This window comes from Vidua macroura, chromosome 4, assembly GCF_024509145.1.
Source record: "Vidua macroura isolate BioBank_ID:100142 chromosome 4, ASM2450914v1, whole genome shotgun sequence".
Taxonomy (NCBI): domain Eukaryota; kingdom Metazoa; phylum Chordata; class Aves; order Passeriformes; family Viduidae; genus Vidua; species Vidua macroura.
The window spans coordinates 4,614,370-4,628,715 of record NC_071574.1 but is presented as its reverse complement, the minus strand read 5'-3'; the positions used below and the strand labels follow the sequence as shown (position 1 = coordinate 4,628,715).

At 41.3% G+C, this 14,346-nt stretch overlaps 1 protein-coding gene across 4 annotated transcripts; it reads right to left on the bottom strand.

The window, feature by feature from the left end:
- Positions 1-1,634: 1,634 nt before the first annotated feature.
- SCOC (short coiled-coil protein) lies at positions 1,635-14,067 on the bottom strand. 4 transcript variants are annotated; one of them, XM_053976402.1, is made up of 4 exons: positions 13,878-14,067; positions 4,651-4,725; positions 4,467-4,550; positions 1,635-3,893 (listed from the first exon to the last, which is right to left on the bottom strand). In XM_053976402.1, the coding sequence occupies exons 1-4, from the start codon at positions 13,939-13,941 to the stop codon at positions 3,751-3,753; spliced, it is 366 nt and encodes a 121-aa protein (XP_053832377.1). In that variant the 5' UTR covers positions 13,942-14,067; the 3' UTR covers positions 1,635-3,750. The 4 variants fall into 4 exon arrangements, with proteins under 4 accessions (XP_053832377.1, XP_053832378.1, XP_053832379.1 ...); XM_053976403.1 differs by having other exon boundaries at positions 4,651-4,722; positions 13,878-14,066; XM_053976404.1 differs by lacking the exon at positions 13,878-14,067 and adding an exon at positions 5,396-5,470 and having other exon boundaries at positions 4,651-4,722.
- Between the last annotated feature and the right edge of the window lie 279 nt (positions 14,068-14,346).

Sequence of the window (14,346 nt, the reverse complement as noted above, 5' to 3'; positions counted from 1 at the left end):
TCTATATTACAGTAGAAACACATTAATTCATAAGGAATCTAACAGATTTTCTTGTGCCTGTCATAAACTTTGTCCACTTTAAAAAGAAGTATTTTCACAGCAGATTCCATGGAAGTCTCTTAAGAAATGAATGCTTAACCCTAATGAAGAAGCCAGTGTCCTCAAGTGCTTGTTTTGAAGTGTTCAAGTTACTTATATTTGACTTCTATTTGGTGTGAATTACATGGAAATGTCTCGAGGTTTTTGTTTTATTTGAGGCTTTTTGTGCCTTTTTTTAAAGTTAACTGCAAGTTCCCACCTCTTTATTTAGAGCCTCCATGCAAAAGGTAAGAAGTGAAGACTCCAGATTACTCCTCAGCAATAGATAGAATCTTTTACCAGTATAATATCCTGCTGACAACAGTTACCGTGAGCTGTCAGAGCTCACCTTTTAAATGAATTATATTATTTTAGCTCACCTTTTAAATGAATTATGTGTGAGTCTGATAGAAGTCCTTTGGAATTGTTAAGAGGATTTGGGTGTCCTGGGAGTCTTGTTTGTTTGTTTGCCTAGGGGGTTTGGAGGTTTTTTTTCCCTCTGGTACGTGATAGCTGCTCTAGTTACTATAGTTTCTTTGATGTGATTTACTTACTCCAGGGATTGGTCACCCCATGGGGGATGCTCATCTTCTCTTAGGGTTTTGAACCTGAAGTTCCCATAAAGTATTGATTGATGCCCCATCAGCTTTGATCACCTAGAACCTAAAGATAGCATACATCCTTCTGCACATCAACTTACTCGGATCTAGATTTATGCTGGTAATTAGAGCAGAAATACCAGAGATGTTGAGGATTTAAGGCTCTAGAGGTAGAAAGCCAGGCAAAAGGGCAGCCCCTCTTCATTGATACAATGCAACAGTGAGTTTTTTTATCTGAACAGGTATTTCAGTAAACATACTTCATCTTGCTATCATGGTTGCTTGAAAGAGCTTTAAAATTAACAAAATAATAATTTTCAGTTTTAGCACGTCTTGTTATTAAAACTGTCAGTCACCTTTGGAACTCTGTAAGTAACAAGACCTCTGCAGCCTGCACTCCCCCTCTGACAATGTTGTGGCTTGGTAAAAGAGTTCTTACTGAGGATGCCAGATTCCAGACTGAACACTATATGCAGGGAAGGCCAAGTAGTACTGAGGCCCTTTTATTTAGTTACAATTGAAGCTACTCTTCAGTTGGCATCTGCATTCATGAAGGCCTGATGAAGTAATAATTCTGGGTTCTGTCTCATGTAAAGCTCACTAAAAGTGTAGGGAAAAGAAACATTTCTAACTTGACTTAGCGGTCTCCCACATGGAAAAGTGCAAGTTTTAGCTTTTTTACAACAGTGGATGAAATCTACCAATCCTTTTACTTTAGCAAGAACAGAGAAGTACACAGAAATTTAAAATTGATGGCTGAAAGTAGCGAGTCAGGAACTGACACTTTGTTAAGACCAGATTCATTACCTCAGGTTTAATCTCAATTACATCTGTTTTTTCAGACAATTCAGCTCTGTTGAAACCTTTAAGATGATTAGTAACCCTACTGCTTTTTCACCTTTTGACTACAGATAGTTATGAGAAGTTTTAGGGTTTACAAATGTTGAACCAAACTAATTGAGACAAATGAAAAGTTTTTATTTGGTGTAAAGTCAGAAATACAACATCTTTAAAATGCTCATAAGTTAAATGAAGGCCACAGTAGTGGGATGCAAAATGGCATGGAGATGAAATAACTGCTGTATACATACTGATGGATAAAATACCACTATCCAATCTACAGTACAAACCTATGATTTTAAAATTACCTTATATTGGGAATTGCTGAAGTCTATCAAGCGCATGCTGTGGTACCAGGTGATCTACAGTGCAGATGGAGACAGCAGTGACATGGCTTTAAAGCTACGATGGCTGTAATGCAATGCAATCTTTAGCAGTCAAGTGCTTGCGGTGATTTTTCTTCCTTTAATGCTCAAACTCTGGACTAGCCATGTGATCTATTCTACCTGCTAGCAATTCTTGGATTAGAGTTCCAGTAATGTGAGAAAGTATTCTACAGAAGATTAGAATTCATTTTAGGTGTTGACAAGGACCTCATGACACAAATGGTATCATCCATTTTTCATCATTGGGTTTCTTGACCCAGATTTGTAAACACCCCTCAAGACTGTACTATTAGTGCTTTGTTTGCAGTCTTTTGACTTTGCTGATTCCACTGAGCATTGTACAACCATTTTAAATGGGGAGAAATGGGAAACCTCACCTTTGGGAGGGGGGAACCTCACAATGTCAACTTACACTTGAGACACAGCAATACCTAGCTGCTAAGAAACCTGGGATTTGAGAGGGATTTATTATTCTGTTACACTGACTCATTCACACCATGCTTGAGAGAGATCCTTGAAGTAGTGGTTTCTTTTTAAAAGGTCAAGTAAAATGGCTTCATTGCTGAAGTGACAACTCAGTCCTAGCCAACACCCATAAGTAAAGTCTGCAGTGCTGCTGTAGGGCAAGATGAAACAGATGCAATTAAGTACTGCTAAAATTTACACACTTGTTTGTATTTCAGCTTCTCCTCTCCCTTAATACTGATTATGCTGGACATGCTGCCTCCGTGGGAAGTGCTCAGACCCATAATCTGGGCTGAGCTCCCCTACAAAACCTAACATCCAAGACAGGAAAAAACAGCACCTTGACAACAGGCATTGCTCAGAGCAGCACAGTTTTGAGAGGCAAAATCCACCTTTGTCCCACTGCATCCTTCTGCCTTAGATGTTTCTATGCAGTGCCTCAAGAAGCACACCACAAGTGTATGCTGTGAGGCAGGAAAACAGCTGCTCTGAGGCCTGAAGCAAAGACAAGTTTGGCACTGCAGGAGGAAAGTAAAAGGCGGGAAGGAAAAGACTTGTTCTCAGTTCCTCACTGCAGGCTGCTCACGAGCGTGAGGAGCATTGCTGACCTCCTTCTGCAAAGTTTATCACTCTGGTTCTTACTTAACTTTTCATCACACAACTGAAGAACTTCAGGAAGATCATGCATTGTGGTGATGTGCATGGGCATTCTTCAGGGAAATGGGAGAGTAGCAATAGTTTCAAGTGTACATTTTACATCTGATACTGCATCAGTTTGCTATTTCCCTGATAAGTTGCTTACCCTTGATGCTCCTCTTACCTTCCCCCTTCCCAAAAACATCTGAGGTGTTTTTCTGTAAGTAAGCCCTGCAAACAATGTCATGCTGTTCCTACTTCACAGAAATGCTTAACTGGTTTATAGGTTTTTGTTCTGTTTCGCAGAACTATGAAGAGTCCTACGCAGTAAACACATCTCAGGTGCAAAAAAGTGACTTGGCATATTTTTATCAAATGGGGTTTCAACACAATATTGTAACACAATATAGTCAAGAAATCTACCCTAAGACCTCAGAGTACCAAGAGACCTTTGTTTAACCTGACAATCTAATCTTCTTTTTAACAAGATATGGTCATTTTTAAAACAAATACAAAAATTTTGTAATTATCTACACTACATTTGCACATTGCTCAATCTTAATACACAATCTTCTGTCTCCCGTTCATGATAATGCTCTTAATTCAGTTTATTACCAAAGTCTATAATGTTTGAGAATCCAGTAAGCCACAAACTAAAGTATTTTAGCTTATGTAGCCTATGCCAGTTAAAACGGAACAAAAAACCCCCCAGCAGCAATACAATGACATAATCTGTGAATCAACTCTTACTTCCTTTTGCTTTTTGTGTCAGTTGTTTGGAAAACACTAGATGCTGACATCAGATTTTCTATATACTGTCCAAGAACTTGGTTTTCTGATTTCAGTTTCAAGTTTTCTTCCTTAACAGCATCTACTCGTGCTGAGAGATCTGTGAAGGTGATATTTTAAGAAAAATATTAGATACTGTTGCATACAATAATGAATACGTTCTAGGGGCCTACATCAGACTAGTCACACCTTTAATCCAGAAAACATTACCATAGGGGGTATTATGTTATAAAGCATTCTCCTACTCATGTTTTACCTAAAGGCCATTTTTCCTCTATTATTTTGTAGTACAGTATTTTGACCAACTTGTTAAACTTACTGCTGGTCTGTAAGTTTATTACTTCCTCGACATTTTGAACTAAGCTATTGCAAGCTAAATTTCTTGGAAACAAAGAGTTCAGTGATGAGCAGCCTCAGATGTGTGTCTTCTAATAAGCACAGACATGCTAGCTGTACCACCCGTTCTACTTGCTGTGTATTACTAAGGTCAAGCAAGCGTAACGTTGCATAAACAGGAAGGAAAAAAAACTATTTCCAAGACCCTGATTTCGTACCTTCAGCTGCATTAAGTGACATGCTTCTGGACACTGTGACTAAGGGCAGAACAGTCAGGTTCTCTTCTTTTGCTTATTACCGTGTACTCGTAAAAAATCTGATATGTCAAGCTGCTAACCTTCAAGTGTGTGCTGCAGTTCCAAAACTTGATTAATAAGCCGTGTTTTCTCTTCTAATTCCACCTGATTCTCAGCCTCAACAGCTGCAATAAAACACGAGAGTTTTAACACAACCTCTGTTAACAGTTAGAAATTATACTAAATAGAATAACAATGAAGAACGAGAACATTAAGAATTTATACCATCCATATCGGCGTTCATCATTGTGGTAGGAGCTCTTTCCACTTTTGAGGAGAGTTTTCTTGAGCGGTACTCTGCTTAAAGAAAAAAAAAAAAAAAAACGAAGGCAGCAATTATTGGAACTTCCATTATATTTGAATTTTAGATGTATTTTTCTAATTCTGAAGGGTCAGTGCTTTAGCCTAAGGCAGAGCAACCTTCTTCACCATTCTTTAATTATTTTTCCTATATATTTAGGAGAATTTAACATATTTTTCCTATATATTTTTATATATGGCCTCATGCCGTATATACCTATGGTTCGTTGAGTAACTATGCCTCTGTTTACAAAAATAACTGATCTAGATTACTGCAAAGCATGAAACATCACCGTTCCGATGATGTAATCGCCGCCTTCTCAGCTGTGACCGTTCTGGAATGGGTTATTCTAGAAATGGGTTTTTCTAGAAATGGGTTATTCTAGAAATGGCTATTCCTGAAGGCCGAAGCCGAATGGCTCTGCATTGTCCCCCCGCCACCCCTGGCCAGTGCACGGGCCTGCGGGACGGGGGCGTCCGCCTCGGGCCCTCGCATCCCCCGGACCCCGCCCGTTCCCATCCCCGCCTCGAACTGCGGAACGGGGCGGGTGCGGTCACGGCAGCGCCCGGCCCTGCCCGCACACCCCACCATGCACTGCCGACCCGGGTCGGCCCCGCGCACCTCCCTTCCTTCCTTCCTTCCTTCCCTCCCGCCGCTCCTGCCCCGCACCTGCCCCGCTGCCGCCGCCTCCCGCGGGCTCTGCCCGGCCCGGCCCGGCCCGGCCCGCTCCGTGCTGCCAACGCGCCTGCGCCGCGCGCGGGGCGGGGCGGGAGCGCCATCGCCCCTTCCCGCCCCCGGCGCCGCTGTGCCCCCTCACGGGCTGCCGCGGGCGCCTCCCGCCGCACGCCGCTGAACGGCGAGTAAGGTGGTGCTTCTCGTCAATCCGTCAGCGTTCATTCAAAGCAGCGGCCGGTCGCTCTGCATAGTGTTCGGAAGAGATTAAGCAAAGGCATTTCTTCCCTGGTGTGGAACCCCTTCAGAGTTAGGTAGAGCCTGAGGGAGGTGCGAGAAAACAGCGTGTGTGTGGCTGCTGTTAACTGCCAGCTGCTTTACGTGGAGCTCTGGGAGAAAGGAGCCTCCCAGCCGGAGTCCTGCGGGTGTTCCCTGCCGCAGTTGAGTGCCGCGTACGCCTGGCCCCGCTGCCCTTTTTCACCGCAGCGGCCGGAGTAAGAAACTTGTGCTTTAGCCCCGTGCCTCTGGGCCTCACCGCGCTGAGCTCGCATCACACAAGAAGCTCAATAACTTCGCGGTGTTTCTCTCATCGGATGGCTCGGTAGCTCCAAAACAACGCTCCTGTGTCACTGTTGGCGCTCTGGAGGGAATAACCCTTGCAGAGCGCGCTGCGCAGGGTCCTCGCTTTGATGCCATAGCGCAGCCTACGAGCCACAGCAAAGGAATGAACAACATTCGTGACCTGAGCTAATTTTGGCGGCTTCACTGAAGTGACTGCGCTGCGTAACTTGTACTACTGTGTGGTTTGAACCATATGTTGCAGTGAAATATATTCATATTGTATCTGTAAACTGCTGTAATGTATCTAATTGTAAATAAATAATTCAGTGCTGTGCAGACACTCAGGAAGATAAAGGCATTTGGGAAGTGAGCCCTCTACTGTATTTTTAAGTACACTTCAGAAAATGTATATTTCTAACATCATCCTCTGGCTGCCTCCACACTATTATTATTGTGTCAATTACTTTTTTTAACCTTACAATCAGGTAAGTTCAGATTAGACTGAATGCTATTCAAAGTCTGAAAATGTACTGCAATTAGAGCCTTGCTATCCATCTGTACTGGAAAATGAGCTTGTCTCTAGTTCCATTAGCTGGTTTACTCAAACATCTATACAAAGGGCATTTTCAACACAGCAATCCTCCTTATTTCTTTCAAGCAGTCCTCTCAGGTGGTGGCTGGGCTTTAGGAGCTTGTTGGAAAGTTTCCTTGATCGCTCTTTTTTAAATGCCAGATGCTTGCACTGTTTTGATCTTGCTTGCTGCACTGGCAAACCTGGCAATCAGCAGGTTCTCCTAATTCTTTCTAATGAGACAATCTCCAGCACTTGCATTAACAGGGGAAAAAAATACTGCCAGATTCTCCAGGTGTGTACAAATGGATGGAGAGCTTGCTTATCTGGTGAAGAACATGCTGTGTTTTTATACTGTAAGAGGGGGGGAAATTATTGTGGGCTGATCTTGAGGAAACACACCTCTCTGCTGCAGAAATTCCACTTTTCTTGCTGCCTTACAGTTGGAGATTACTGTCAAAACTGTCCCAAAATGAGCAAAAGGGGGAAATCCTTGATGTTAAATTACAGGACAGAATGGAAACCAGACATATTGGCTCCTGTGCTGTTGTAGCTAAGATAGTAGTTATTTCAAGAGCTGCTGGTTTACCTGCTGTTTCCTTTTCAGTATTGTACCGTTGGGGTTCATTCTGCTTTGCCTGGCTGTGGTTTCTTTTGATTCTGAGCTCTGAGCATGAGCACCAGGATGAACACCTTTTCAGAAGTCAACCTCTATGAGAGGTTTTTTTGGTTCTCCTCTAGAGAAAGCTGCTGTTCTGAGCTTCCACTGTTGGCATTGCAGAGGGGTTATCAGCAGAAAGCAGGTGACATTTCTGATCTACGGAGTGCTGTGTGTTATGAGGTTAGCATTGAACGGTCCAGGGACCAAAAGGTTTGGATTGATACTGCTGGGTGCAAATACCACAGAGAGAATGCCTAGATCATCCTGTGTTCCCTTAAAAAGACTTGCATTCCTAACACTTCCTTTGTTTTCCAGTGCAAAGAAGGCAACTCCAGAATTCTAAATATCCAGTACACCACTACTTTTAAACAAACAAAAAACATGCACACACTCAAAACACAAATGCGAAAATGCCCAAATCAAATATATCACGGAATAAAGGTCCACAGCCCAAAGTATTCTTGTATGAGAAATCAACCAAGAAACCAGAAGCTTAACGTACCACATGATTTATCTACTGCCTTTTAAAATTCTATACCTCACCTGTCTTGCATTGTGTAATATGTTACAAATTAAAATTTTCGTGCACTTTAAATGTAAAGCTTTAGGGACTTAGGAAGTATCCCCAACAATCAGATTCCTTTTATAACACAGAATGTGTCCCAGGATGCCTAACATGCACCTATGCATATTATGACACCAAGCTGGGTGGGAGTGTTGGGCTGACAGGTCCTGCACTTGGGTCACAAAAACCCCAGGCAGTACTACAGACTATTTTCTAAGGCATTTAGTTAAATCATTCATGATATTGCCATTATATTAAATTTATAGGAACAACTTTCAGTTTGGAAATGCAGCTAACTATACTTACTTGTATCCTAACTTCTAGTTAAAGTTTCTAAAAGTAGCTGATGTCACTGGCAAAAGGAATCAATTTATTCAGTTTCACTGAAAGAGCAATTTTTGCTTGAAATAAAACAACCTCCCTAGGATAAAATGCGTCATTACTAGTTTACCTGAATTCATATACAGGTAAAGTTACAAACTGAGAGGAGAGGATTTTATTGCTCTGCACTCACTCAGTCATTGCTGCTAATGACAAACATTTTCAGACATTTTATTTCTAAAACTCTGTTTTACGTCCTGTTTTTTTCCCATGGCACACAGTGCAAACCAGCAAGCCTCTGACTTCCCTTTTGGCGACGTTCCAGGCAGCAGAGGCGCCTGCACAAGCTGACTGATGACAGACACTACAATAGAAATGTATCCTTTTCCTCACTAACAGAGGAAGGCATTGTACCTGTTGCTGAGATGACTTTGCTATTTGAACTATACTGTTTGCTCCTCTGACTAATTACTGCCACAGAGAAAAAGAAAGGAACACAAGTGGCTTAAGTCTTTTTCCTTGCATTGCTAACTCTCAAGGCCTTTTACATCAAATCTTCATTCTTTTGTTTCTTTGCAGAAATAACAGGCTCTGAGGAGTCTGGGTGTTTTTTCATGTATGTTGCTTTACATCAAATTCTCTGCAATTCTTATTACTCTTTCAGAGTAACCTCAAAAAGCTGTTGTAACCTAGTGCATATTCTTGAGCAAATTTACAACTGGGGTCTTCTGCTAAATGCAGAATTTGATTACTTCTTAGATTGTGCCTTTTCCAACTAAATCAATTTATACAAAACGAGCAAATACTTTGGCTTATATTGTTCTAACTCATCCGTGTCCTTACTTATTGTGTATGTCTTGGTTTTGCCTTAGGTCTGAGTGAGAATGGTTACATCAGATGATGTAACCTGTGAGCATACAGTTGGAATGAAAAAAATGCAGTCTTTTCAGAAAGTCTACAAAAAGCAAGCCTCAGGAAGTCGTAATTCCTTTTTATCCCTGAAGAAGCCTGCCTTCATATAGCTACATAGAGTTATATAGCCAACATATAGCTGCATCCTATCCTTTGCAAGACTGAGCATGAGTGCAAAAGTTCTCATTTCTACTGACTCCACAAAAATGCATTTTTAAATAGACTGAGGAACTGAGCTCTTTGCAGCTTTGAGCTGTGAATACCAACATATATTACATAACATTATCCTCTTTACTGTTTGATCCTCCTTGTAATCATCAGCTATAGGCTTGCCACCAGGTTTTGTGGAAGGATATTTAGCAAGGTTCCATAAAGCTTTACTGGTAACTTAATTAGATGAAAAACTGCTTTGTCTTTTCTGTAAGTTAAGGGTTTGTATCTGCTTTTAAAAGGATGGGTTTACATGAGAAATGTAGTCACTAATGCTGGCTTTCTGTAAAGCCTATTTGAAAAAAAGAGCAAGATAATTTCTAGGTACTCTTCAGTTAGTAAAGAGGGCCTTGATCTGCTTATTCAACGTTGATTGGAAGTACAAGGAAATTTTTGCAGATGTTGGACAACATTTCACTGCTTTCTTTTACTTTTGGTTTTATTTCCTCTGTGCTTTTGTTTGGGTTGGTCATTTTTTGAGGGAACTTCATCTAGTGCTTTGAGTTTCTAAATTGAAAGATATTTCTTTCATTAAAGCTGAAAATAATTTCATATGTGTTGCTTGATTTCATGTGCTGATAATATTGCTATTAAAATACTTTCCAGAGGAAAGTTTCTATCTTGCTACCATTTTGTGTTTGTCTTAATTTAAATGGAAGTGTTTTATTTTTAATACCTGCATAGTTAACAAATAGAAAGACACTGCTTTTTTGAAAGAGCAATAGCTATTAAATATTCATGGCTTGTGCTTGGTTGAGAAGGCTCAGTAACCCCTGTTGCTTTGACACAATGGCTTTTCACTGTACCATGGAAACTTTGATATGAAGGCTGTATTCTGATTATAGTTCAGATTGTACATATATAGCATGTTGTTCTACTTTGCCTGTTTAGTATCTTTCCAGTATGTTTTAAGAAATGGGGGAAAAACCTTATGCAGTAACAAATGTGCTTAAGTTCACTAAAACCAGTGCGCCTTTGTGAGCCTTTAAAATATTTTAATATTTAAATTATGTATTTTTAATATTTTAATTTTGTCTTAGGGTGCAAATGCAAGATGTGTATGCTATTGCCATCTGTTAGAGGTGGGGCAGTTACCTTCTATTCATTGGGCCACCTGTTAGAACCAGGTGGGGCAGTTTGCTTTATCTCTTCCACAACCAATCCTCCCTCTGGGAAATATCTTCTGTTACTGGGCCAGTGAGTGTCACTGCATGGCTGATACAATTACATCATCCCACTGGGAGATGCTCCACCCAGGGGAGGAGCCAAGCATTCCCAACTGGATATAATCAGAGATTTGGAACACCACAGGCAGCCTTTTCCCACTGGATTCCCAGAGGAGGAGCTTTCTTCTCCACTGCATTCCCAGAGGAAGACCAGGCCCATCTACAACACCACTGGACTTTCAGAGGAAAACTCCACCCTTCTACAGGATCCCTGCTCCAACAGAACCACATCTGTCACTGCAGGAGGACTGCAGCCACCACTTCAGTTGGACTGCCATCACCACCCCAACCCACAGGGTGTCAGGTCGTATTCTGACTCTGTCAGTGGTTTTCTTGCATCTGTATTTTAATTTTCCTAGTAAGGAACTGTTATTCCTATTCCCATATCTTTGCCTGAGAGCCCCTTAATTTCAAAATTATGACAATTTGGAGGGAGGGGATTTACATTTTCCATTTCCAGGGGGGCTCCTGCTTTTCTTAGCAGACATCTGTCTTTTCAAACCAAGACAGATTTTAGTGCCCGATATGGGGCCCAAGGGCATAGAAAGAAAAGGGTGAAAAAAGGAATAACAGTTCTTGAGTAACCTCATTGTTTTGTGTGCTGGATATAGAAGCCTTGCTAGGTGTCACCATGTGGTCTAAGTTACCCTGGTTTGGGTGGCACATGACTGTGGCTAAATTTCTCCCATTTGCAGGCCCTTATCTAAATATGGTTCCTCTAACCAAGGCTGCTGTGGCTGTTATCCAGTTTGCTTTATGAGTTAATAAGGTGAGGAATTAATGGATTTTTAACTTCCTCTGGATGGCAGGCACATGGATTCAGGGCTATCATACACTAACTGTGTGGTTTTGGGGTTACTTTCCTAATGGTACCTCCTGTGAGGAAATGACCCCAGGGGAAATCTTCTCCCAACCCTTCACACAAATCTTTGGGTCTGCCCCACCAGTTTTCAAAGGGTTCAAACCTTCTCTGAATGCAAATTATATCATACAGTGGTTGGTGTTGCTGATATGCCTGTTCTATTTATCATTCAGAGATCAGGGGAGATTGACTTGGATAACCACCCTGACACCTACCCCAGAGAACAGGGATGCTGCCCCCCAAACCTGACACAGCCCCACAGACTATGGATGCTGCCACAGAACCTGACATTTTCCATTTCAAGGGAGGCTCCTGCCTTCCTTAGCAAACACATGTCTTTTCAAACCAAGACATTAATTAAGGAACACTTGCGTGTAAAACATTGTCATTCTCAGACAAAGTCCACTTAGGGTCTACATATTGCAAGCCTAGTTTCCTTACTCCTTGCTCAAACTTGGTCTTGTCCATCCTAAGGAATCTTTTTCTCTCTCTTGCTGTATAGACTTTTAGGTTCCCTGCTCTACTGGAATTGATGTTATTCTCCAGTCTTTTCTGTTAGAGCCATAAGGCTCACTGTCTTTGTTAGCTTGAATGCCCCAGAGTTACTGTAATTAGTCTTAAATTCTGCTGGGAGAGTTAAAGACTGTTTCCTACAAAGTATATCATAGTCTCCTCCTGTTATAGCTTAGGAGTTTTCTTACACTTTCTAACCTCCAAGTGTTGCCAGAAGAAATGGATCAGGGTTATCATGTTCACTATGAATCTTACTATATTTACCCTCTGTGCCTTCAAGCTATAAGCTTGCCTGAAAATGTCACTTATTTTCAGTTATTCTGATTTTACTTCTACTTTTGGACTGGCAGTCTCCACTTCTTCACTACTGGGGAAACACTGTAATACTGGTAGCAGATCTTTTTATTAAAGAAGCCTCTGTATTGTGAACATGAGCTTTCTCTGACCCTGGCTGTACTGCTTCAGTCAAGAGTCCAGCAGGTTTGAAGTGCTCAGTTTCTGAGGTGCAGTACAGTCCTCTTTGCTCTGTTGCTGAGGAGATCTCTTTTATAGCAGTGACATCTGTCAGGGCTTAGCTTTGCATATCAAGCTTCAAATACCAAAATTGACTAGAAAACCCACCGGCAGTTGGTGCTTGGATAAGAGGGTTTTTAACCTTGCTCTATCTTCTTGTGGGTATTAATGTTTTCCAAGCTGCAGGGTGTTGAGGTTAGAGCAGGAAAGGAGGTTGGTGGGTATTTGCCTTCTGAAGAAAGAGACTTGACATCTCATGAAAGACTAAGAAAACCATATGGTAAAAACACCCCCCGAGAGACAGAGCAGATTGAAACCCATCCAGTATTATGGAGTCATCCCTAACTCAGCTTCTTCTGGATGCTGTGCAAAGACAAGACGAATATGCCACTGAATGCTGCCCCCCATCTGTTCTTGGTATGTTACCAGCTGTGCAGCAGGTCACAAAACTGTGTCCTAGAAGATACCTTTTTTCTACTCTCCTACTCCCTGCTACAGGAAAAGAGTGAGATTCAATGAAGGAGAACCCTTCATTATTGTACAGCTTGGACCAAGCTCTGACAAATTGTCTTCTTGAGAACAGTTTGGGCCAACCACATCTTGGTGTCAGTAGCCCTGTATGATGTACAAACAAAGTGCATTCAAACATCCAGCTCAGCCCCATCATACTACTATGGAATTGCTAATAGAAAATTATGTTCTAAAAATAAGATTACCTTTGTGGAATTTTTTTGTTTGTTCTTTTTTTTTTTTTTTTTTTTAATACAGGAGGTAAATACAGCATGTACTAACATAGTTTATAAAATAAAAAAAAAGGAAAAAAAAAAGGGGGGGAAGGAAATGCAGCTTGTATTGTTCAAAGAGAAACCCTCCAGATCCCTAGTAGTGTGAATTAGCACAGCTCTTTGGCAGCCATGCTGACATAATCAAGTTGATACTCTAGCCAGACCTTTCTAAATAATTTATTATTAATTCATATTAACTCACTTCATTTTTCCACTCTGTAGGACTCTCCTACTTCCCCTTCCAAGTAATTTTTATTCTGTAAGTGGAGAGGGGGAGGGTGGAGGGGTAGGCAGTCGTTGCTTTTGCAGTTTCTTTCAAAACAATTAAATGCTTAATAGTGGGGATTTAAAATATCACCTTATTTCCCTTACCAATTAACTTGCATCACTTCTTGTGAGTTTTCACTGGAGTATGTCAGAGGTTTATTATTATGCATACATCATAATCTGTATTTTATTTGATTGTAGTAACTACAGAGTAAATATTTCTGTAACAGTGTCTCTCTAAACAGTGAAAGGCTCTGTGTGCTCAGATGATGAGTGTATATTACCATGTGCTAATATATGAAAACTGTGGTAGCCTCCAAAACCCCCAAACCCTCTATTCTTAGCTCATCACAAGGCTTATTCAAACCACTCAACTAAAAAAAATTTCGCTTGAGTGAATTTGCTAAAAATACCTTGTACCTGGTAATCAGGACAAACTTGCCTGCTCCCACAGTGCTGTTATCCAGCCTGTGGAATTTGCATTGTATCAGTAGAATACTGCAGTCTCTTACCTGAATCGTCTGCCAAAGAAATGCTGGTGAACGTGCCGTCCTCCTCGTCCAAGGGCAACTCCATTTTTCTGCCTTTTCCCAAAGTTTTTGAGATGTGTGTTAAGCATGGCAGTTGTCAGCCATTTTTAAGTGCGCATGTGACTTCTCTGGTTAAATCTTTAATGAGTCCAGCACAGGTGTTATTGGCAGCTGCACACGCCTTGCTCTGTGTGCCTCTCCTCTGAACCTTGAGCTCTTTTGCGGAAATCGTTCAGCTGGAAGGTTTCTGACTTCTCACTGCTTTGTGAGACAAACAAATGCTGAACAAACGCTGCTATTACAAGTTCTTTCTATAACAGAATTGTATCCATCCTGGCTGGCTTTTTGTTATCATTGTCCTTTATTTTCTCTAGGGCTGCACAAGGATTTTCTTGGAGGGGTATTTGATAGAGGAAAGAGCAAAGGTAACTTAGTGTTCAAGAAATGTTGC

Coding starts and splice junctions, on each gene's coding strand:
- SCOC (XM_053976402.1), bottom strand. CDS start 13,941: ATGGAGTTGCCCTTGGACGAGGAGGACGGCACGTTCACCAGCATTTCT. Junction 4,551..4,650: donor GATGAACGCCGATATGGATG/GTATAAATTCTT, acceptor GTTTTATTGCAG/CTGTTGAGGCTGAGAATCAG. Junction 3,894..4,466: donor ACTGCAGCACACACTTGAAG/GTTAGCAGCTTG, acceptor TCACCTTCACAG/ATCTCTCAGCACGAGTAGAT.